The sequence below is a fragment of the Galeopterus variegatus genome, unplaced genomic scaffold, assembly GCF_000696425.1.
Source record: "Galeopterus variegatus unplaced genomic scaffold, G_variegatus-3.0.2 Scaffold762, whole genome shotgun sequence".
Lineage (NCBI taxonomy): Eukaryota > Metazoa > Chordata > Mammalia > Dermoptera > Cynocephalidae > Galeopterus > Galeopterus variegatus.
Genome location: NW_007726873.1, coordinates 346,712 through 371,057, shown reverse-complemented (window position 1 = coordinate 371,057; position 24,346 = coordinate 346,712). Strand labels below are relative to the sequence as shown.

The following is a 24,346-nucleotide window of genomic DNA, read 5'->3' as shown; positions in this document are numbered from 1 at the left end:
GGCACTCAGTATTCATTGAATGAATTACTGGGTGTGTGTGGAGGTGGGGGAGCTGTTTTTATGGAGGGAAGTGTTGTTGCAGACATTCTGACTCAGCTGCTCTTTCACTGAACACCTACCATGTGTTGGGCATTGTCTTCTGTGATTCCTCAGGCTTTCTTTCAGGCTTCCCACAACACTGTGGTGCTGTTATCCCCACTTACCAGATGAGGCACTGAGACCCAGGGAGGTTCAACAGTGAGGCAACTTGTAAGACCTGTGAGTCAGACCACATTCTCAGATTTCCAGTCCAGGGTGGGATATCAGGAATGATGGGAGGGCCTGAGCCCCTACAGCATGCTTGTCAGTGGACACAGGCAAGGGAGTAGCTCTTGGACAGGGGAGGATTTAAAGAGAGGACACGAGTAAAGTGCCAGGAGCAGGGGCTGGCACACAGGGAAGTGCTCATTAGATGTTAGCTAAAATTATAACAAATTGTGCTAGGCCTTCTTTAAAGGAGGCACAGGATTCCAACATGCAGAAAGGGCGTAGGAAAAGAAAAGGCATTCCAGGCAGAGACCTGTGTGAGGAAAGATTAACAATAAGAAGGAATGAGGCTGAAGGACAAATTCTGCTTGGCCAATGAAGTCACCAGGGTTGGGCTCTGCCGACCTAGAATGTCAGGCCAAGCAGCATTGACTTCATTCTATGTGGTGGTTGCGTCAAGAAGGTGTGGCTAGAACTGTGCAGGTGGATGACCAAGGTGACACTGTCCCTGTTCTGCCCAAGCTACACGCATCATCTGGTGGAGAACCCTGAGTGCTGAAAAGCAGTGCAGCCCGGAACAGAAGAGATGCTCCAGAAGTGTTTGCTGAATGAATGAATGAATGAATGGATAAATGAATGAATGAACAAATGAGCCCACAGCTTCAGGGTGACTGGTTTTGTGGAGCTAGTCTTCTCTGAGGGTTACTGTTTCCTCTGATCTCCAAGGTTCCAGCCTCCCAGTAGACTTGGCTACTCTGCCAAGCATAGCCAAGATGAGTCTCAGTCCAGGTCCTCACTTCCCTGGATGGTCTGGTGTGGTGGCCCCATTCCCTGCCTTGGCCTGGCCAGAGTTCCCACTAACCATCCACGGGGACCTAGGATTGGTGGGGTGAGGGGTGTGCTGTGGGTGAGATGCTGTTTTGGGCTTCTGGGGTTGTCTTTCGGAATGCTCCATCATTCGCACAGGCAGCTCCCTGGTAGGTGTGGTCATTCCCAGGCCTTCCGCTTTGTGTAGCTCCTGCTTCATGTGAAGCTTGGGGTCTGTGACAGGCAGAAGTGAGAAGAAGGGAAGTGGGCTGGAACAGAAATTCTGAGACAAGCTGATCTATGTGTTCTGAGGCCCAACCAGTAATCTCAGAGCTGGAAGGATTTCAAATCCCAAGAAGTCCCACCTGACCCTATTCGTCTGCTCTTCCTGGAGACACTCTTCCTCTCCCCACACCTAACCCAGGCGTTCAACTAGGGGGTGGCCATGGAGACCTGGGGATGGCTGGCTTCTGATCTGCCATCTTTCCATTCAGACCTGCATTCCAAGATAGCTGCCTCTGGGGCTTTAGAGCAGGACGCCAGGCCACTGCAAGAACAATCAGCATCTCAGTTTTCATACCTAGAAATAAGCAAATCTGGGTTGGTACCTGTTAGAGCCAGGGACAGACCTAGTGATTGATGGGTATTGGAGGAATGAGAGAGAGCATGTAGATTGAATGGGCAGCTCTGGGACAGACCCCACTAACCAGTGTCCAGAACCCTGCCCTACTCCCAGCACTGCCTGGCCCACCAGTGCAGGAGGTGGATCCCAAGGGACTGAGCAGGACTCAGCCCTGCTGCAAAGCCCTGCTTTTCCCTCCAGCATGTGGACTGTTGTAGAAGGCTAAGAATTCCCCGTGAGGCTCCTCCTGCCCACCGACCCCTGCCCCAGCCTTAGCTTCAGACCATTCTGGGCACTGACTGCAGAACCTGCCAAATAGGCAGAAAGGCCCCTCCAGCATGTGGACTGTTGTAGAAGGCTAAGAATTCCCCGTGAGGCTCCTCCTGCCCACCAACCCCTGCCCCAGTCTTAGCTTCAGACCATTCTGGGCACTGACTGCAGAACCTGCCAAATAGGCAGAAAGGCCATTGGGAGGGACAGTGAAGTCGACCAGAGATTGGACAGCAAGGTCAGCTGGAGGCCACACAGCAAGGATAGTCAGGGCTGGGACAGAGAGCAGCAAGGTGGGAAGAGAGCCAGCCAGTGAGACTGGACAGGGAGGTGGGGTGGAGGCTGGACAGCCAGGCCCTCAGGCCAATGAGAGGAAAGCAATTGTCAGCATGGAGAAGGGAGACTCAGATGGGACCCATCCAGGCCTGCAGTGACCCCTTGACTTTGGAATGGGAAATGCCTTTGTCCCCTCTGCTGTGCCCCCTAGAGCTGGGGCTGAAGCCACCTAGACCACATGATCCTGCTTCAGTGTTAATGGTGACTGTACCTTTCATCAGATGGGCCAAATGTGGTTCTCTGGGGGAGACCCTCAACTCACCTATGCTCAGCCCTCCACTCTGCCTGCAGCCCACCTCCCTGCAAGCCTGGCTCTGTCGGTTGAGGGCAGGGGATGTGGAGAAAAACAGAGGGCAGGCCGTCTCTTGGCCAGTAAGATGGTGGGGGATTTGGGTACATGTGTCCCTGATCTCCTTGCCACAGACCAAATAGCAGGGAAGTCTGTGTTCTGTGAAGTCTGCTTTTCCAGATCTGGTCTGACGTGTCCTCTCTCCTCCTCCGCCGCCTCCTGATTCTTCTCCCTGGGACGGCTCCATGGACTCTCACAGGAGACATGTCTGGCATCTTGGTTTCATGAACACACTGTGTGACCCCAACTAGCAGTAGGAAGACCTGAGGAGAGAGGCCACAGTGGATGGTCTTCAGAGGTGGGGGTTTTCTTTGGGCTGAGAGGCTGACAAGGCCTGTCTCCCTTGGATTGCAGGAGATCTGTGGAGCACCCTCCAACCCTCCTGTTGGTTCAGAATCCATTCCTAAGTGGTTTTGTCCTGGATGTCCTCTCAGGATAAATGATCATATGTGTGCTAGAGATCTTGCTGTGTCCATATCTCATGTTAACGGGAGTCTGAGTAGCACCCACACTCTGCAGGGCACAAGATGTGTGCTGTGGTTAATGGACAGCTCCTGGTGACCCTAGGGTGTCAGAGAAGCAGCATTTCTAGCCACTGAGAGTGTGAAAAAGATTGAAGCCTGACCTTGTCTTGGTGCCTCTGTTGAAGAAGGAGTCTGAACCCTGGAGTGTCCCAGAAGCCAGTGATCCTGCACGCCAGGCTCTGGGTTACCGTGAACCCCACCCACAGCTCGAGGGCGCCCGTGGCAGCAGCACTGCGGGCACCAGCCAGAGGATACCTGTGGCCTCCATTCTTGAAAGTCCTCTCTGTTCACTACAACATCTTGTTCTCCAGCACATTTTTCTTCCCATGTTCTTTCTCCACGTTTACCATCAACACCAAGAGAATTGCTGAAGTTCCCTTATACAAAAAAGGTTGCTCCCTCAGACTCAGCCATTACTCTTTTTGAAAAGGACAAACCAACAGAGCCTCAGAAGGGGCCAATCCTGTGTCTTGGTCCCACCCACCCTGCCCTCAAACAGTCCTTTCCTCAATGGCCACAGAGGCCTCCAGCTCCCTCTCCAGAGACGGTGGGTTCTTTTCAGTGGGTGGAAGCGAGAATCCAAGCGATGGGTGCTCTCAGTGGGTCAGCGTGAACAGTCCAGCGGCCTTTCCTGGCCAGCTGGGGCCTTGTTTCACTTTGGTCTGAAAGAGACTTTTGTTTTCTGGTGAGAACTGCCCAAGTCTGGCTGGGCGCCGAAGCCAGCGGCAGGAACACAAATCCTTTCATGTGACAGGCCCTTGAGGGGGAGGCAGACCAGCCAGCAGCAGACCCTCCCCTGCTCCTTGGAGGCAGCCGTTTGCATTTTCCCCATTCATCTTGGCCTTGAAAAGGACGCCTGAATGCCCAGTACTCAGCCCAGCTAAGGGCTGGGCTGGGCGCTAGGGACTGGTGTTAACCCTGCTGACACCAGGGGCTTCCACAGGCCAGCCTCGGGACTTGGCTACCAACAGCTTGAGGCTGCAGCTGCTATGCGGGCCTGACCTCCAGAGGGGTGATTTCGGAGGTGGCAGATTTCTGTTGACCAGCACAGCCTTTCACTGAACTGGGGGAAATTCAGATTTGTTTCTTCTTGTGGCATCCAGTAGAGGAATTTTGTCGTAGTATGAGGAAGCCAAAAATGTAGATATTTATCACATTTGCCAGAAAAGTCACCTTTAACCAAAGGCAAAACTCTTTTTTTCTTGCTCATTGTCTAATCTAAAAAAGTGAAAACAAAAACAAGGACCACTGGAATGGTGGGTACAGGAGCCATGCTGGCCCCTAATAGTTGCTGTCGTCCCTCTGGCAGGGATGGAGGGGCACAGCTTGCCTGGGCACTTTTGCATCCCAAAATTTCAGGGTACCAGGTCAGATGGTCTGGCGGGCACCATTGGCTTGGGGGCTGTGACTGAGGCATGAGGCCTGTAAAGAACACCAGCCACAATCGTTTTCTTTCTGCAGCTCAGTGCCATCCTGCCGGCCTCAGCTCTAGCCTGGTCCTCAGGCTGCCAGGCCTCTGCCTCCTCCCCTCCTTCTTCCCTGGGATGCATTCCCCAGGCTCTTCCTGGGACTTACCCACCCACTTCTCTCATCTTCTGCAGGCTGACTCTCCTCCCCTTCCCACCCTGCCTGACTGAGAATGTGTCTCAGGTTTTGTCTTTTGTGCATTTCCCCCTGAGCAGGTGTCCCCAGGAGACCAACAGGGCTTCTAAGTGAACAAGCAGGCAAGCAAATTCCTCTCTTGCTCCCCCAACCTCAGTGATCCCAACCATATTTTGGCAGGACCCTCCCTACCTCAAGGAGCTTCCCCCTAGCTGTAGGAGGCAGGCAAGCAAATTCCTCTCTTGCTCCCCCAACCTCAGTGATCCCAACCATATTTTGGCAGTACCCTCCCTACCTCAAGGAGCTTCCCCCTAGCTGTAGGATGTCACATCCTGCCCCACCTGTACCCCAGCCACCTGAAATTGACTTCTAAGAGCATGGCCCTGCCACAAACAGCCCATGTGCCCTTTACTGAGCTTGAGCCTGTAGGTGTCCTCAGTTTGGGCCAGTGATGGAAATGAATTATGACGCTTGCCTGAGACCAGGACACTGGCGGCCATAATGTGGACATGACTGGGAAGGGAAAGGATCACGTTGTAGCCACAGGATGTGGCTTCCTGCAGAGTGGGGCCTAGCCAGGGGGCGTCCCTCTGCCCGATAGTGATCACGGCCCTCACCTGTATCCCTAGGGTTCTGTTTGCTGTCACAGGGATAGGTATGGAAGGAAGGACAATGAGACCTGGGCTCATCCACACTATCAGTCCTGGTCATTATACTCTGTAAATATTTCCAAAGGGACCACTGCCACTGTTTTAGCCTCTGCTGTTCCTCTTTGCTCTGAGAATTTTGTTGTGCTTTCACAAGCGCTTTATCTCAGTGCTTGTGAAAGACACTGTTTCTGTTTGCTCCTCTGTTCTCAAGGCTGTTCATATTTTTAAGTTCTTGGAAGTGTTGTTTGAGCCTGGCTTCCCAGGAATGTGGGCCCACGTTCCCTGTCCAGGGCTTAGGGTAAGATTCTTGAGAGGTCCTGTCGTGAGGGTGGGGGCAAAGGGGCGGTGTGGGCTGCTAGCGGGAGGCATGTTCACAGGGAGTTTGTGTTTGGTGAGACAGGTGGCTCTGTGAGGTGGTCAGTCACAGCCAACTGTAGATCGAGGGGCTTAACTGAAACTTCAGAGCTATAGTCGGGCTCCTCAGGGAGGCTTGGCAGGTGAGCCAACACGTAACCCGGCAACCCCGTATCATGGGCCCCTATCTCATGGGGGATGTGCAGTGGGTCTCACCTGGCAATTCCTGAGTCAGGGAGGCGCTTAGTCCCATCTCTGCCCCAGTCATCTTTGCTTCTGTGAGTCTAATTAAAACCCAAGAGGAATATGGAGAGAAAGCCCCTCTCTTGCAGCAGAGACGAGCTTGAATCCTTGTGCAGACAGGGTGAATGTTGGCCCAAGTGTAGGCTGCTGTGTTTGTGTCCCTGCTGGTTAGGGTTGCACAGGTGTGAGGTCTGTGCTTTTCTTAACCTGGCAAATGAGCCACACACTTCCTGGGGAAGAACTGCTCACTCCACACCCCCGGCGCCCTGCGTGGTTTTCCACCAGCCAGGGCCTTGGTTGTGGTTGGATTTTCTATGCCATAAGCTACCCTGAGAAGCATTAAAGGAAGATTTCATCATATTTAAGACATCTCTGAAGATGTCTAGAGAAAAGCAGGGGTCTTTCCAAGAAGGAAGGGGAAAGGGCTTTCTGGGTCAAAGGCAGGTCCTCGGGTATTGGTGCATTTTGATCAGGGTGTATTGAGGGAGGCTGGGGCCAAGTTCCAGGTGAGGGCTGCTGAGGCAGGAAGTTCTCCTGTGGCCTGCCCCAGATGGTGGGGTGAGCAGTAGAAGCCGTTATCAGCCCCATGGAAGGTGTTGCAATCCTGTGGGTTCTGGAGTTGCCAGTAGGGTTGGGCAAACAGCTCTCAAGAGGGAGCTCAGTACACAGGGCCATGGCCTGGGACATTCTCACTGCAGGGGAGGTGGATTGGATTTGGGTGGATAGTGGCCCAGTGGGGGCAGACCCAGAAGTGCCCAGACACATCTGGTTCATGTTGGGCCTGAGCCTATGGCCCAGACTTGTCTTTTACTCACTAGCAGTTGCCACCACGTGCCTATTGTGTGTCCAGCCTTGTTAGCCACAGAAGTAGGAGTGAAAAAGCTATGGAAACACCCACCCACACCTTACTCTGTGGAGACAGGCCTAGCAGGAGTGAGGCCCTGGCCACGTGCCTATTGTGTGTCCAGCCTTGTTAGCCACAGAAGTAGGAGTGAAAAAGCTATGGAGACACCCACCCACACCTTACTCTGTGGAGACAGGCCTAGCAGGAGTGAGGCCCTGGGAGGCCCTGGGAGGCCCTGGGACCTCCTCATTGTCCCAGTCTGGCAGAGGTGATGCAGAAGTTCACAGCTCAGCTTTGGTTTCCACAGGCAAGGATGTAGATTGTAGCTCCAGCATGGCAATCGTTGGGTGAGCCAGGACACAGTGTTTCTCAGGGCATGCACTGGGGAGGGGCTGGCATGCTGCCCTGGGGTCTTGTGGAGATGAGCTGCTGTTTTCCTTCTGCTGACCCTGATCCTTGGATCGGAGCGTCCCCACTCTCCAGAGCATCCCTGAGCAAGTGTTTCATCTGGGACTGTGCCTGGTTTCTTTCCTCTCCCCAGGTAGGCTGGTTGTGACCTCATTGGGGTGGGGAGCAGAGGCAGCCCCTGGGAGAAGCTGGAGGCAGAGCCTCCTGGGTGGATGGTACCATTTTCTCTCAGTGCCAGAGATCTGGCATCCCCACTCCCCACTCCTTCACACTACCCCCACCACTCCTTCTCACTGAAGGTGCCCAGCCCATGGCTGAGGCTCTGGCTCCTAATCAGTGTCTCAGATGGATGTGTAAGGAGGCTTTGTCCTTAAGAAACTCACTTGGCAAGCTCCCCTCCAGGACTGAAGACAGGACAGGATGGGAGGAGAAGCGGAGGGGTGTGAGCTGAGGCTCTGGCAAGCTGGCTGAGTGAGGGTTAAGGCTGGGTCCCTTGGCTCTGAGCTGATCTGAGCCAGCACCGCCCCATGTGCAGATGGAGGGGAGGGCAGCGGGGGCTGTGAGGGGCCAGCAGCTCCTCACAGAGCTGCTCAGTGCCCTGGTCCCTGCCAGACCTGCTTCCATAGCCTCCAGGGAGCCTCTGCCACCACTGCTAACACCTCTACCACCACCTGGCTTCTCAGAGCAGGCTGCAGTTGCCATCGGCTATCCCCAGGAGGGCAGAGTTGGGGCAGGGCCTTCGCCACTTTTGTGCTTTGATCAAGATGTGTCAACCTCTTTTCCTGGGCCCCACAGGCCCTATAAAGGGAAGCTGGTTCTAGTGGGACCAAATCAGCTGCCTCTCCAGTGCCAGGAGCCCGCTGGAAAGGTAGGGTGCGAATACATCTACTTTTGCAAGTTGTCTTTGAGCCTTTGGCTGGCAAAGAGATGTAGTAGCCGCTTCTGCTAACTACTATCTACTAAGAGTTTCCCCTACTACACACCTGGCACCGCACTCTCTGTCCATGAGATTGTTTGAGATGAGGCCCAGAGGGGCGAAGTGACTTGCCCAAGGCCACACAGCTATCAGAAGTCGGAGTCAGGATATGCACCCAGGTCAGTCCTGCACTGGAATCCCTCTTCCCCCTTTGGGCCCTTTCCCAAGCTGTTTGCTAGGGCCCCTGGGCCCTGGGAGAGGTTCTGATTTTCTTTTTGGAGCTCTTCACTGGGAGTTGAGGAGGTTCTTTGATGCTTTGATGGCTCGGTTTGTGCTTCCCCACTATTCCAGAGCCCCACTTCAAGAACCCCCACCTCACCCAGGCTGATACAGAGGGAAGCTGGAGTGATTCTGGCAGTGAGGGTGGGGGGTTGGTGAGGAAGGGAAGAATCTGAGGATCATGGAGGGCCTCAATGCCAGCATATTGAGTCTTTGGTCCTAAGGCAGTAGGGAGCCAGATAAGGTTGTTGAGCAGTGGCATGACATGGTCACGTCTGTGTATCAGGAAAATAACTTTGGTATCAGTGTAAGCAGGGGTTACAGCAAGGAGACCTATGAAGAGACTGGAATGGGAATCTGGGCTGCACTTTTTGGTAGCTGGACCAGGCCAGGGGCTGTGGGGGTGGAGAGGAGAGGTCAGGTGTGAGAGATGTTTAGGAAGTAGTCCTGACAGGGCCATCCAGTCAGATTGTGAAGGGCTATAGTGCTGGGGTCAGGAGGCTGGACCAGAAGAGGGTTCTTGGAGCTGAGCCAGGGGCCCAGGGCTGTTTCCCCCGGAACTGTGCCACCCTACCACCTTGGGGCCAACATGCTTCCCACCAGGGCCCCCTTCCTCCTATTCTCTCCCATCCTGGATTGCAAGAGCTATAGCTTTCACTACCACCCCCTCCCCATGTGCCCTGAATCAGCAGAGGATATGGACAGGTGGGAAGAAGTCCCAGTTCCCCCAGCCTGTGCCATCACTTGGTATTCTGAACTGGTCTGTGCCTGAGGAAAGAGCATGGGACATGCTGGGAGAGAGGAGGATGAAGCCAGTTCATGCTGAGGGCTGGGTCCTCCTGCCAGGTGAATATTTACAAACATTCACAGCTGCTCACTTGGCAACACCAGCACCACTTATTCCTTTGGGTTCTGTCTGTACCCCCCCCCCAACACCCCACTGCTGCAACCAGGAGAGCCTCCTGGGGCATGAAGGAGGCAGCCATGGCTGGGACCCTAGGGACCACTGAGCCCCACCCCAGGTCGACAGAGGCATGGAGGTTAGAGGAGGCCAAGGCCCTGTGAAATAACAAGGTGAGTCCAGGCTCCCAGGCCTAGGCATGCCCTCCCCCATGCCAAGGGCTTGGTGACATGGGCTGGCACTGAGGCCAGTGTCCTCACAGGACCTGGACTCACAGCTCTGCCCTGCAGTGACTCCCAGGTCTAAGGAAATCTCAGAGTAAATGCAGGCAGTTCTGCCTGTCTGAGAAGGTCAGTGAACCTGGGAAAATGAGACCCTCTGGTCACTGCCCAGCTGAGGAGGGGTGCAGGCCTGGCCTCAGGGCCAAGGAGCTGCAGCCATTGCAGACACCTCGTTAGGGGTGTCTGCACCTAAGTAGGAGCCTGGAATGAGACCCTCTGGTCACTGCCCAGCTGAGGAGGGGTGCAGGCCTGGCCTCAGGACCAAGGAGCTGCAGCCATTGCAGACACCTCGTTAGGGGTGTCTGCACCTAAGTAGGAGCCTGAGGAGGAGTGGGCAGCCAAGCCCTTTTTCCACTGACCCCCATCACCCCAGGCAGGAGGAAAAAGACCCAGCTACGAGAACATGGACAGCTCTTGATGTGAGCCAGGGGGGAGCCCACCCATGGTGTGTGCTTGGTGACCAGCCACAGCAATGGGCCTGACTGGCTGACACTCGCCTGCATGTTCTGATGGCCCTGCACTTTCCCCCACTCCCCAGAACCTGGGCCTGGGCTCTTCTGAGCAGGCTAGAACTGGTTTCCTGTGGCATCAGCAGCACTGCACAGGAGAGGATGGGCTGTGGGAATGGGTCCAGTGTTGGCAGGAGCAGAATGGCCATACGACACAGGAAATGGTCTTAAAGACTGTGGTCTTGGGCTTGAGTCCTGGCTCTGCTCCTTGCTTCCCCACTTACTGGAGAAAGTGACTTCTTCAGTGGAGACTCTATGTTCCCACCTTATAGTGAGTACATGGAGCTGTTGTGAGGATCACATAGTACAGTAAAGGGCGTCCTGGGCATCAGGAATTCAGGAAGTTGAGACAAGTCCTATTTTCCCCTCCACTGAGGACTCTGATAAAATGGTGACTAAGGAAATCTCAGCATATCCAAGAAGCCAGCCACACAGACTTGTGGCACTGACCTTTGTACAAGATTTTATGGGCTTGAGACCTTATTTTCTGAACAGAATATTCAGTCCCCTCAGTGTTCCATGTGCTTTTTCAACTCCAGCCTTTGTATATTTGTATCCCTCTGTCTGGAATGCCCTTTCCTCTTTATCCTTCAGTATCCTGCCAGAAGCCTGCCAGAAGCCTGCCCTGACTCCCCATACCTGAGTCAGTTGCCTTCTCTGGCTCCTTGTGTCTGATCCCAGCCTGGAGCACACTGTACAGCACTGCCCACTCCTCATGTGTCTCACCCATGGGACTAAGGGCAGGCACAACACTGAGCTAGGTGAAAGCAGGGACCATGAGTGGGTCTGCTGGATGGATGGAAGGATGGATGATGGAGGGATGGATGGATGGATGATACTGGGCTGTGCTCTGTGAAAATGCCAGCATTGCACCAAATGCTGCAGATACCTACTTTCTGCTGCAGCTTACAGTCCATGAGCAACTGCCAAGGACCAGGGACTGGTGGTAGTAAAGTATCCTTCTAGAGTTCTAAAACTTTTGGGACCATATAGCTGAGCCCTCCGGGGCTGGGCAGGGGCTTCTTGGACCTTGACTTCTCAGCCCATGGAGTCAGTTCAGCTCAATAAAGAAAATGTCAATCAGGTCAGAGCCCACCCCAAAAGCTGGTGAGCATGTCTGGATTTCCCACTATGTAGTGAGTCATTTATCTGATAGTCCTCATTGTGACTTGGTCTTCCCATCTGCAGCTTTGAGAAGTAAATGCCCCAAGAAGGCGAGCTGGCTGCCTTCCCAAAGTCCTCCCCAGAGTGGTTTTCCTTGGTGAATTCACTGTGCTCCATAGCTGAGCCCCTGCTTTCATGATGCAGAACCTTAATTTGATTGAGATGCCAGGAGTGGGTTGTTCCTGTGAGACAGCCTCATAACTGACCCAGCTCAAGGAGGCTGCCAGCAAAACTGGATTTCGAGCTCAGGAACTTAGTGAGAATGCTCTGCCTGGCTGGGGGCTCACTTTCACTACTCCCCAGAGAGCACCCAGAGCCTGTGGGTGGTTGATGAGTGTTTCCAGGACTCAGAGAGCTAGTGATGCTTCTGTAGAGCATAAAATCCTTTTGCGGGGCCACAGTGCCTGGGCCTAAGGGCCTCCACCCAGTATTTGAACCAGCCTTAGCCAGGCCTGCCCCTGACCCCTTTTCTGTTTCCTGGGCTGAGCAGCCCCCTTGGTCTGATAAGCGTATCCCTTATCCATCTCTTTAGTCCTCTGACTATGCCAAATGCAATGCAGGGAGCCTTACATGCCCAAGTGATACTGCCCTCATTTTAAAGATGGGTAAGTAGAGGTTCAGAGAGGTGGGGTATGCTCAACCTTGCATAGCTTATAAGTGAAGGAGAAGGGATTTGAACTGAGAAACTTCCCTGCAATGACTTTGCACATCACTGTCCTCATCTCGAGAGTGGTCATGTTTACAGTTTAGCACAAATGCCATTTATTGTTATTTCAGCAGATCTCACCTCCCTCAGTGGTCAGCAATTGTTTGGCTCATATCCCATGGCTGCAGAGGGCTGCTGTTGTTTCTCCTTGTTTCCCAAGGAGGGAAACCACAGCCATGACTCCGAAGGCCAAGGGCCCAGAGCCCCCCTGCTATCACTGGGCTGGCAGAAACCTATAGGTGTCTATAGTGCTTCTCGCCTCAGGTGTTACTGAGCAGTGACAAGAGGCATCCCAGTGGGGATGCCAGCACCCAGCTCCTGTCCCACCCTCAATACCTTCCTCAGTCTGCAGCCCCTGAATCCCCTGTCTGGCTGTTTGCTCCACTAACACTTCTTCACTCAGTGGCTAACCCCTGGTGCCTGCTGTCTCTGAAACAAAGTCGGTCACCAGTACTTCTCACAGAAACCTTCCCACTGTTCACCCCAGGGCACCACCATGACTCCCTGATAGGCCCACAGTACCCACTTGGGCTTCAGTGGGAGAGTGTGACACCCTGGCTACCATTGTGTGAATCCCCTGTCTGGCTGTTTGCTCCACTAACACTTCTTCACTCAGTGGCTAACCCCTGGTGCCTGCTGTCTCTAAAACAAAGTCGGTCACCAGTACTTCTCACAGAAACCTTCCCACTGTTCACCCCAGGGCACCACCATGACTCCCTAATAGGCCCACAGTACCCACTTGGGCTTCAGTGGGAGAGTGTGACACCCTGGCTACCATTGTGACATCACAGAGATGCCAGCCACCCTAGGAGTGCACACAGCCCTTTGCTGAGCCCTTTCTCCCTGAGCCTTGGTTTCTTTCTCTTCCCAGCAGCTTAACACCTGCTCCCCTCTGCCACCTCCCCTTTTCTGTGGACATTAGTTGGTGGGAGCAGGGAAGACAGTGCAGGGCCTAGTGAGTGGTGGGGCCAGCTGTGCATCTCTGTGCTCAGTCTGGCAGTAGAGAGCCACAGTGCTCATATGGTCAGATAGGTCATTGTCTTCATGTCACGAGGGCTGAGGTACCTGTCCAGGCTGGTCCGTGGGCTCTGCCTTTCTCCCTCTCCCTGCAACCTCGTGATGCAGTCAGAAGTGGAGGTGAGCAGGTCAGGGCCTGGGGTCAGGAGCTTAGAGGTGGAGTGGGAGGAGCCTGCATCCCTCCATCCCTCTCGTCCTGGGCACTGTGCTCAGCGCTTCTGCCCTTCCATCTTCTCCACACCCCAGGAGAAAAGATAAAGAAAATGCTATGTGGCCATGGTCACACAGGAGAAGCAGAGCACCCAGGCCCTGGGGCCTAGGAGGCTTCACTCCCAGAGCTGCCAGAGCACTGGCCCCTGGAAGGTATAGAAGCAGCTGTTGCCATGGCCCAGGGCCTGAGTATGTGGTTCCCAAGGAAACTGGGCCAGATGTCTGACTGTCAGGTGTGACTCCTGAGGGCTCTGCTTTCTCACTGGGAAAGGCCCTTACAGGCGGCCAGCTTCTGGGGTGCTCTGTGTTGCACCAGGAGACTATATACCCCAACTGGCCCAGGGCCTGCCCTACAGTATATTGAGCCAGGGCCTGGCCAAGGTCATGGTGCTGTCTGTAAACCAGGACCCCTCCCTAGACTGCCCGTCAGGCCTCTTCCCTCACCTGCCTCTTGTTTCCTACAGAGTTAGTCCTCTCACTTCTGGAGAAGATGCAGACACAGGAGATCCTGAAGATGCTGCGGCTGCCTGAGCTTGGTGATTTGGGCCAGTTTTTCCGCAGCCTTTCAGCCACCACCCTCGTGAGTGTGGGTGCACTGGCCGCCATCCTTGCCTACTGGTTTGCTCACCGTCCAAAGGCCTTGCAACCACCTTGCAACCTCTTGATGCAGTCAGAAGAAGTAGAGGTGAGCTGGGGGAGAGGGAGGGAGGGGATCAGTTGGGCTGTGGAAAGTAGTGGGCAGACGACAGGCATCTTGAAGGTAGAAGCCAAACTTGTGGCTCATTTGACCCCAAGTGGCCCAGAGAATCTGTTTCCCTTGGCAGCCAGTCAACGGGCTCTGCAGCAGCCTTGGGCAGGGCTCCTACTGATGTTCCTTCTGCTTCTTCCGGGACCTGCCTTGGGCAGAGCCTGACCTCAGACTTGCTCTGGGCCTCTGGTTTGCTGCTTTTCAGAATGGGGTCTTGGCTCATTGGTGCCTCAAGAGAAGCCTAAGCAGGTTCTCAAGAGGCTGCCAGGTAAATTCCCTCCCAAACTCTCCTTGTGCTCAGTGCTGGTCTGGTGCTGGGACACAGAGCTGAGCCCACCCCAGCACCCTGCCCTCTCGGAGTACACAGACTCACAAGTAGAGCTACCCAGGGGAAGAAGGTACAATGGCCCAGCAGACAGGGGTGTTCCAGGCTATGCCCAGAAGAACTGGCGAGATGTGTTTCTTTATTAAGCTTATAGAATTTATTTTGCTTTTTTTTCTAAACTTTAATTCTGTTCATTTTGAATAGATAATGTATTCACACAGTTCCAAAGAAACAAAAGGACGTATACTGAAAAGCTTCTACCTTCTTCCCCTGGTCTCCCAGTTCTCCTCCCCTGAGTTGACCTGTGTTAATGGTTCTGTCCTAGCCATGAGCAAATGTATAGATCTCCCCCTGCACCAAAAGATATAATGCTACATACACTGTTGTGCACCTTGCTTTTTGCTCTTAACAGTGCATCTTGGTGATCATAAGCATGGCAGTGTTTTGCCAGATAGGGGAGGCTGCAGGTCAAAGTACGGGCTGGGACCTTAAGAGCATTTTTCCAGCAGAAGAAATGATGTGGCAAAAGTGCTGGTGTGTGATAAAACACACAGGGATTTGGGAAAAGGTGACTCATGTGGGTGCTGGGCAGTGGAGAGAGGCCGAAGATGGGCATGCACAGTGGTGATGGGAATGGCCTTTGGTGACCGGCAGTCCTGGGTTGGAAGGCTGGCTGTGCCTCTGTGAGCTTCAGTCCTTGGCTGTTTCTTAACTTTCTGAGCCTGTTTCCTTGGTTGTAAAGTGGGTAATAAAAAGAGCACTTGCATCCTAAGGTGTGGTAAGGATTTGGTGGGATGATGCAGAGAAAATACTAAGACTAGTTAGTTTTGGTTAAGCTTATAATTACAACTTACCTGGAGAGGTCAGCAAGGACAGAGCCCCATGAACTGGGAAGGGACCCTAAGGGTGGGCCATGGATTTATTTTGGCTTTTCAGTAGGGAGAGATGCGGCCAATTTTTGCTGTAGAGGGTGGCTGTGGTGGAGGCAGGCATGAGGGGGCAACTGTGGGCATCTGGGTCGGAGGTGACAGTGGTCTGGATGGGGTCAGCATGGTGAGAGGGATGGCGCTGGATCAGTGTGTAGGGATCATAGAGTGAGTCACCCCATGGGTCTGGCTGAGAGCCCCTCCCTTGCTGCCTCGTTCCCCAGGAGCATAGGAAGCCAGAGTGGCTGCAGTAGACAGAGGAGAGAGTGGTAGGAAGTGAGGCAACAGAGATGAGAGGGACCCGGATCATATAGGGTGTAAAGCTACACAACTACACCAATTGTCTGGTTAGGGCTATTGTTGGCCTCCTGCCATCGTAGCCAAGTATATTGTTAAAGCAGTTCATAACTAAAGCCAAATGTTTCATTATTTTAGTTATACTAAGTTTCCATTTGTATTGTCATGGCTAGGGCTCAGACCCTTCAAACCCCCTGTACAGACTGGGTCACCAGACCCCTTACTTGCCAGGCTGGGTAACAGACCCCTCACATGCAGGTGCATGTTAGGTAATTAGGAAAGATCCCGGTAGCCATTGGCAGATGACACGAGCTCAGTCCACAGCAGTAGCAGCAGTGGCGGTGGCCTCTTGGGGCACCCTGGAGGGTACTGGCAGGGGGCACTGGCAGCAACCACTTGCAGCAACAGCCTCCAGCAGCACTAGCGACCTCCCCGTGACCCCCCAGGGACATCCTGGGAATGGAGGAGCTGGGTGGATCAGAGCCACTCGTCCTTTATACTTAAGTTCATAACCCAGGACACCTGGGCACACATACGCAATTACATTAGACAATAGCCAAGAAACACCTGGGCACACGTGCATATTTACATCAAATGTTCGGCAAGATTCTGAACACCTGAGGGGCCCTGACCATTTTCCTTTACTTTCCCTACATAGGGCCTGGCAGCTTTTACTCCAGGTGCTACATGTTGAGAAACATAATTGAGATCATTTCACTCCTCCCAGCTTAAAGCCTTCCCCTTGCTCCCATTGCCTTCAACCTAAAGTCCAGACTCCTTGCTTTGATCTGCAGCCTCTCTGGCCTCCTCTCCCCTCACCCACCCCATTACCATCTAGAGCTCCGTGAATTGCCTAGAGTTCCCCAAGTGCCCCATGATTTGTACTTGCCGTTGCTTGTGCTCAGACTACCACTCCCTACTCCTCATTCTATCTGGGAAACCCCTGTGCATCCTTCACAACCCAGCTCGGCAGCCACTCCCCAGCACACGTGCCTGCTTGAGCCTCCTCCGTCTCTGGCACACAGTGTTCTGCTACATTCTGTCTGTCGCCCTGGTGCTCACTGGGTCTGATTCTACGAACATATGACCCCATCTTCCCACACGGGTCTTACATGGGCCTGGTGCTCAGGAAGCACTGACCAAACAGAACTTACCAATCCAAAACAGTAGACAGCTGCCAGTGGTTTTGAGTTTGGCTGTTTTCTTTGTGGTTCTCACAGACATTTTTCCTTAGACCCCATGGTCCAAGAGGTGGTGGGCTCTGGGCCAGCCCAGGGCAGCCCAAATAGTGCCCAGACAAGAGGCGGGGCTGTGGTGCTGGAGAGTTTTGAGTTTGAGGACCCTGGGGAGGGGTGGCAGGGTAGAAGGGGAGGAGGCAGGAGAAGAAGCCCAGCTCCTCTCCCCAGCCCCAGCACAGAGGTTGTGTACAGTCTTCCCACTCTGGATCAGCACCACTGAGGGCCCAGGAACTCACTGCCCTGCCCTGCACCCCCAGTGCCATTAACATAACTCAGCCTGTCGTCCCTCCACAGCCTCCTAGGCCTCTGTTCCTGGGAAAGTACCTACAGCACAGTCCTCAAACGAATTCACATTATGATGCAAATAATGGATGGCAACCTTCTTAGCTGAAGACTATACCCATATTATTCTTAATGGGGTGATGGGATGGGGGACACCTTGGCAGGCTGATCCTCATGCCAACAGAAAGCCTGACTCCAGCCAACATACCCTACTCCATTGTATGAATGAACCATGGAGGAGTATAAACAGTAACTGAAGATTCTGGACATTGTATGTATGCTGACCTGGTGTGGGAATGTTGTGTGTGTATGGAACACTGGTATACTGGGCCTATGTGCACGAGTCAACTATGTTTGAGTGTGCATATGTGCAGGTTGCATGTGTATAGTCCAGGTGTGTATAGGCCACGTGTGTGAGTGTACACAGCTCATACCAGCCCCAACTATGTGGAGCACGTGTTCATCCAAGCCGTGTACAGTCCAGTATATGCTGGGGCCTTCTCCTGACACCCCTGCCTGCCTCAGCCAGCTTCTCTGGCCTGTGCTTGGCTTGTAGGACAGTGGCGGGGCCCGGCGATCTGTGATTGGGGGTGGCCCTCAACTCCTTACCCACTACTACGATGATGCCCGGACCATGTACCAGGTGTTCCGCCGTGGGCTTAGCATCTCAGGTGAGAAGGGCAGTGGGGGTGTGGAGGGGCTCTGGCAGGGGCTGAGCAGGTGCAAGGGAGTGTAAGCAAGCATGGTACCAGGGACATGCAAGTGAGCAATGCTCAGGTTCAGCAGGAGAAGCCACTGCTGGCCCTCCTCCCACCAGTCAGAGAGGCAGCTGCATTATGTGGCATGGGCTGACTTTGGCTTTGTTCCATCCCTTGGGACTGCCTGACCTTAGGCCATCTCTTAGCCCATACTCTATGGCCACCATTGGCAACCCCTGGTGAGCCTTGAGCTGCCAGACCACTGGCTGGCATGGTTCTGAACCTGGGCCTCTGAAATGTCTTGTTACCCCCAGGCTATTAGACAGAGGCAGCCTGCCACCTCTTCCCAGTCCATGTCCTTTTGAGTGTGCAGGAGAAACCATTATGCAAATCATGGTGGAAACTGATCCCCATTCCTGGGCCTCTCTGATCCCTGGCGAGCTGCTATGCTTGTGTGTTTTAGGCCCTTTAGTGCTTCAACAAGTTAGCCAGATAGCTGGGGGGCAGGGGGCAGTTCACTTGGCCCATGGACACCCTACAGTATGGGATGTACAACCAGGGGCCTTATGGGCAGGTGCAGGTGGCACACCCAACCTTCCCTCCTCCCTGGCACAAGATCTGCTCATTTCTTTGCAGGGAATGGGCCCTGTCTTGGCTTCAGGAAGCCCAAGCAGCCTTACCAGTGGCTGTCCTACCAGGAGGTGAGTGATAGAGGACAGGCCCACCCTATCCCCCCATACACACCTGGCACTTGGGATGGGGAGATTGTGGGCACCCTGCTGGGTCTTGAAGGGTCATTTTTTTCTATGCCTGGCCTGTCTGCCAAACTCCCAGTAGTAGCCTTGAGGGGCTTCCAGAAAACCTGTGTAGGGAGTCACAGAGGGCTCTCTGACCTGAAGGAATCCCACCTGGGGATCTCCCTCCCCTGCTGAGGAGTCCTAGTTTTCCCATCACTTCCCCACATCTGTGTGCAGGTGGCCGACAGGGCTGAATTTCTGGGGTCCGGACTTCTCCAGCACAATTGTAAAGCATGTACGGATCAGTTTATTGGTGTTTTTGCACAAAATCGGCCAGAGGTGAGCATCTGCCTTTACAGGTTTTTACAGGTATCGGTGGAGTAGGGATTGGGTGCCATGGAACAGACCTGCTTCCACAGTTTTGGGGCCCAGGGCAAGAGAAAAATTGGAGACCCTTGAATCATACCACCATACACCTTCCCACCCCTGGCTCTGCCCAGTGGACACCCCAGCAAAGCTCTATCCACACTCCTCCCAGCTCTACAAAGAGCTGCCTGTTGAGCCAAGGGGGAGAAAAGACTTGGGGAAGAGGCCTATGCAGGCTCTAGAAGTGGGCTCGGGGCTGTTTGGATGTAAAATCCAGGAGTTACAGAATTCCCTGGGGCAAGTATGGTCTAAAAGGCTTTGGGTGAGGAGGCACAACCTGTTAGCCTTGTGGACTCCTTGCTACATGCAGAGGGTCAGGCATAAAGCCTGGAGCAGGGAGCCTGGCCACATGGGCCTAAGGGCAGTACACCCCTCTTATTTCCTCTACCCCCACCCTTTACCCACACACCCTGCCCCGTGTGTCTCCATAGTGGATCATTGCAGAGCTGGCCTGTTACACGTATTCCATGGTGGTGGTCCCGCTGTATGACACCCTGGGCCCTGGGGCTATCCGCTACATCATCAATACAGGTGAGCCTGCCACCACCCCCTCCCTCCATTGGCAGCCAGCTCCTAGCCCTCGGCCTCTCAGGTTATACTAACTGTCTGACACTTATAAGAGGCACTTTGCCCAGAGAAGACTAGGGGCTTACACTTTGGTCCTGAGTTGGCTGCCTGATTCCCAGCTGTGCCCAGTTGGACTTCACCTGAAGGCTCTTTCCACAGGGCTGGGATGCCAAGAAGGAGCCTTTGCACCAGCCTTCACCCAGGCTGCAACCCTCTGAGGTTCATGGAAGCTTGGCATAGATGCTGGGTGGTGGGAAATACCTCAAGCAGACCTGGGATGATGGAGGTTGAGCCAGGATCAAAGGAGAGCTTGGAATCTGCCCTGGGAGGTTCCCTGGCCTTCTGCTCAGGACCCACTGCACATTCCTGTATACACAACACATGCCCATGTGGCCTGTCTTACACATCTGTTGACACACAAGCTGTGGCACACACAGCCCATGGTGCGGCTACCTGGCACATGCTGCTCACAGTCACAGCCTGTGCCCACACTGCCTGACTCTCCTTGATGGTCCCTGCAGCGGACATCAGCACCGTGATCGTGGATAAACCTCAGAAGGCTGTGCTTCTGCTAGAGCACATGGAGAGGAAGGAGACTCCAGGGCTCAAGCTGATCATCCTCATGGAACCGTTCGAGGAAGCCCTGAAAGAGAGAGGGCAGAAGTGCGGGGTGGTCATTAAGTCCATGCAGGCTGTGGAGGTGAGGGTCTGCTTCCGGGCTATTCATTGGGCCACAGTTGGCTGGCCACTGAGTCAGAGATGCCCTGGGATGGCTGCTTTGAGCCGTTAGGGTGTATCAGTGTTGAGACAGGGCAGGCTCTTGCAAGGGCTGGTGGTAGGGGTGGTGGGGTTGGTGCCCACAGGCATCCTCTAGGAGAAGGCTCTGTGGCTGGCACAGTTAATGGCAATAGGCACCAACAGGTGGATGGTGGGGCCAACTTGCCCCAGAGGTACTCACAAAGTCTCTGGAGCTTTCTCATTTACAGCTAGCACAGCCTGTCTGTGCCTGAGGACTGTAGACATGAAGTCCAGGAGTCTTGGAGAGGTTCTTTCAAATGTGGCCCAGATCCCAGCTGCCAGCAGAACTGATTTTTCTGTGCTTGGCTTCCCCAGAGACATCAGGTTGATGGCAGGGGCAATAGAGGACCATCTTGGCCTCCAGGACTCCAGGCCCTGCTCAGTAGCAGCCAGCCCCCAGGATGTCCTACTGGATCTAGGCCCCTGGACGCTGCAGTTCTCCTCCTGCCTCCTTGTCTGCTGCTCACTGTACCCGTCATGCCTGTGTACTTGTACCCCTCCGTGGCTTTAGTGGCTACACCTACATTTGCAACCCCTATCTACCCTCCAGCACTCACTGCTCATCTGGATGCCCAGTCCACAGAGCCATTCTGTCCTGAGCAAGTGCCCAGATGCCCATGAGCACCTTAAGCCTACAAGTCCAAAACTCTAAGTGCCATCTGCTCCATTGGCCTCAGGCTCCCTGTCTGTAATGTGTGGGTGGGCCTAGGACCTCAAGGCACCCTCCCTCTCTCCCAGGACCCTCAGGCCTAGATGCATGTCTTTTGAGAGACCACTGAGGTAGTGCCTGCTGCAGTGGTCCACATCTGCAGGGAATCCTGAACTCTGGGCTTGGTGCAGGAGCAAGGCCTGCTGTGCTGAGTTTATTTTGATTTTTTTTTTAATTGAGCACTTTTGAGCATTTAAAACCATATTTCCTTCTTTCAGGACTGTGGCCAAGAAAATCACCATGTTCCTGTGGTAAGCTCAACTGCCAGCAGGTCTTTATTAAGCAAGATGGTGTGTAGGGCCTGTCTTCACAGAGCCCTTCAATGTGCGCAGGGGTCGGTATGAGGCCAGACAAGCATCTTCCTTTTGTTAATAAGCAACTCCTGTGAGTGACTGAGGACATGCCCACTTGGGCACCCAGGACTCTGGGCTGAGGGCCCAGGGAAGGATCTGGAACAGGAGTCAGATACTTGGGAGGGAGAAAAAAAGGGCAACCAATCATGACCACCCTTGGTCTCCAATAACTTTTTTGGGGGGAAGTCTCTTTTTTTCCCTTTGAATGTAGTGAAATCTCCAGAGGACGGGATGGATGGAGCAGCAACAGAACTAGAAGTGTTCCCCTGGGCCAAGTGGCCTTGTGGCATCTGCTTTGTTCATCTTTGCTTGGTGAACTTTTCTGTGTATCATTCCATATGATGCTGCCTGGGGGCAGCTGCCCCTTGGGATGGTCCACATGGGGTTTTCAGCTTTCTAGCAAGGCCTCTGGCCTCCAGGCTGCCCTCCAGCCCAGTCCTTCCCACTCCCTTCTCCACCCTGGTGAGCTTTCTCACAGGCCTGAGCTGGTTGCACCTCTGCTTCCTAAGACCCTTCACCGGTAGCCCCTGGTGTTTGCCCACCTCCTGCATACCAGGCTTCAGCCTTAGAGAACTGTCCTCTGATCCCTCAGTGTGCCCTTGTCTCTGTACCTTTGTGCCTGTGCTCAGGCTAGTTCCTCTCCCCAGAATGCCAACCCTCACTTCATCTGGAGAAATCTTGCTTGCCCTCCCATTTCAACTCAAGTGTCACCTGCTCATGGAAGCCACCCTTTCTATGTGCAAGTGGACTCGGGCTCCTCCTGGTGACCCTAGGACTGTGGGCCAGTGCTAGAGCAATGGCCTGATACAGAGCAGTCTTGGTGACACAGAACTCAATTCCTGAGCTGCATGTTGTGTTCCCAAGCCTAACCTCGGATATATGGGAGAAAATGGGAAGGAAAGAGGGAAGTGGGTGGCATCCCCTAGAAAGGTGAGATCTTTGGTAGAGGTGTGGATGTGGCCACTACAGCCCAATCCAATCTAGGAAAATTCAACTCAGGTTTGACTGGGGCGGGGGGGTGGCACACAGTGGGACCAGATGGGAGGTTGGTGGGATGGATTGGCATCTGTGTCCCAGTGAGATTTTCTCAGCTTCTTTTCCCTTTTCTTGGGAGCTAACCTGCCCACCTTTCCAACTGCAGCATACAGGGGCATACATGTATGCTCAACACGTAACCACACTCACATACAACACACACAGGGGGCTGGCTGGTGGAGGTCCTAGGCATCTTGGGTCCTGGATGGGCACACTGGGTCTCCCTAACACATGTGTCTTCTCACCCCCACACTCACATACAACACACACAGGGGGCTGGCTGGTGGAGGGCCTAGGCATCTTGGGTCCTGGATGGGCACACTGGGTCTCCCTAACACATGTGTCTTCTCACCCCTGCAGCCCCCGGAGCCTGATGACCTCTCCATTGTGTGTTTCACAAGTGGCACAACAGGTAAGCAGAGGCACCCAGATCATCAGCCATGTCCACCTGCACCCTTCCTCGGCAGCTCAGCAGGTGACTGCCGGGGTCCCTGGTGCCGTCTGTGAAATGGGCTGAGCCTTGTCCTATGCCTGGCTTCAGATGTCGGATCCCTCCTGCTGCTCCCAGTGCCTAGCATCAGGCAGCACAGCAGTGGCCAGATGCAGATGGACAGTGTACATTGGGAGGTATAGGGTGGTGGCTTGGCACTTCCCTGCCTGAGCTAGCAGAGACCTGGGCAGCCAGGCCATATGCTGGGGGAAGGACTTTTCTCACTGGGGTCATTTCTCTATGGGAAACAGCTCTCACCCCTCTGCTCTCTGCCCCTGCCTGGACTTTGTGTCAGGGACTAGGGAAGGATTATGAGGTTTGGCATGTGAGAGCCTGGGTTTCAGTCAAACCTCCGCCACTTGCTGGGCAACTACAAGACCATCACTTAACTTCTCTGCCACCACTGTCCCCAGTTTCTCACCTGTGAGGAGGATGGTTAAAGGTGCCAAGTAGGAGATGAGGTGGTATGTAAAAAGGTAGTGCAAATGCTCTGCAGGCTTGGGGCTAGTGTGCCGTGGGCAAGGCTGTCAGGAAGAGGACATAGCAGAAATGACACACTCCATGCCTGGTGCCAACAGAGGAGCACACACATCAGCATTGGCAGGAGCAGTCAAGGACGGCTTCCTGGGAGAAACAGAAGGCACATGAGGACCGTGGCACAGGCACAGCACTTCGTGGTCTACAGTGCCCTGTGCACCCTCTCACTGCGACACTGTCTCAGCACAGCCTGTGGGGTGAGCAGGCTCACCACCAAGCCTGCTTCAGAGGATGCCACCAGCAGGAGGAGGCTCCAGGACTTGTGCCCTGCTTTCCTAACTCCCAATCCAGTGTTCTTCCCATTGCTGCCTTTCCATCTCATCTGATGACTGGGAAGTCACTTGTTGTGCCCTGAATGGACAAGAAGTTTCCAGCTTTCTTTTTCCAGACTGAGGACTGGCCTGCCTTGATGATAGCTCTTGGTAGGCAGTGAACTGGGGCTCCCCACACCTTTCACAGATGCAGCCTCTAAGGCATTTAGCAGATCCGTGACCAGCCCCACAGCAGGATTATCCATGTTGGTGGGTCATGGTAAAAATGGCTTTATTGAACCTAGATGGATTTTTGCCATTAACTCAAGTGGGCTTGAGGATCTCCACCATAATCTGCTAAAGCCTGTCAGGAAAGAAATAACACAGGCCTCGCTCTCTAGGAGTTGATATCCAGAGCCAACCCAGAATTCAAAAATGCCCTTCAGGTTTATGCTGCTTTTAAATAGAGCTTTTCAATGTCTTTTTGTCATGAATTTCACAATATGAATTTTTGGTGACATGGTTTTGAGGAGCAGGTCACTGCTGTGGCCTTAAGCTTTGGACTTTGCTTTCCAAGAGTGCCTTCAGGCTTTTAAGGGTCACTTGGACACATACGCTGCCTCCATCTCTGGAAAAGAATTCCATGACGCAGAAATGTGCTGCTGCCCAGCTGGAGAGGGCAGACATCACA

At 53.9% G+C, this 24,346-nt stretch overlaps 1 protein-coding gene across 5 annotated transcripts in view; it reads left to right on the top strand.

Annotated features, from left to right (window-relative positions):
• ACSL6 (acyl-CoA synthetase long-chain family member 6) overlaps positions 1 to 24,346 on the top strand; it is a 66,299-nt gene that overhangs the window by 7,526 nt on the left and 34,427 nt on the right. For 2 of the 5 annotated variants that reach the window (XM_008572176.1, XM_008572174.1), the window contains exons 1-9: positions 8,032 to 8,123; positions 13,703 to 13,923; positions 17,611 to 17,725; positions 18,389 to 18,453; positions 18,727 to 18,828; positions 19,347 to 19,446; positions 20,004 to 20,182; positions 21,208 to 21,240; positions 22,738 to 22,789. In XM_008572176.1, the coding sequence (XP_008570398.1) occupies positions 13,729 to 13,923; positions 17,611 to 17,725; positions 18,389 to 18,453; positions 18,727 to 18,828; positions 19,347 to 19,446; positions 20,004 to 20,182; positions 21,208 to 21,240; positions 22,738 to 22,789 (841 nt within the window). In that variant the 5' untranslated portion in view covers positions 8,032 to 8,123; positions 13,703 to 13,728. Of the gene's footprint in view, positions 1 to 7,804; positions 8,124 to 13,702; positions 13,924 to 17,610; positions 17,726 to 18,388; positions 18,454 to 18,726; positions 18,829 to 19,346; positions 19,447 to 20,003; positions 20,183 to 21,207; positions 21,241 to 22,737; positions 22,790 to 24,346 lie in introns of those variants that run through there. The other 3 variants (XM_008572173.1, XM_008572172.1, XM_008572175.1) reach the window with 2 other exon arrangements.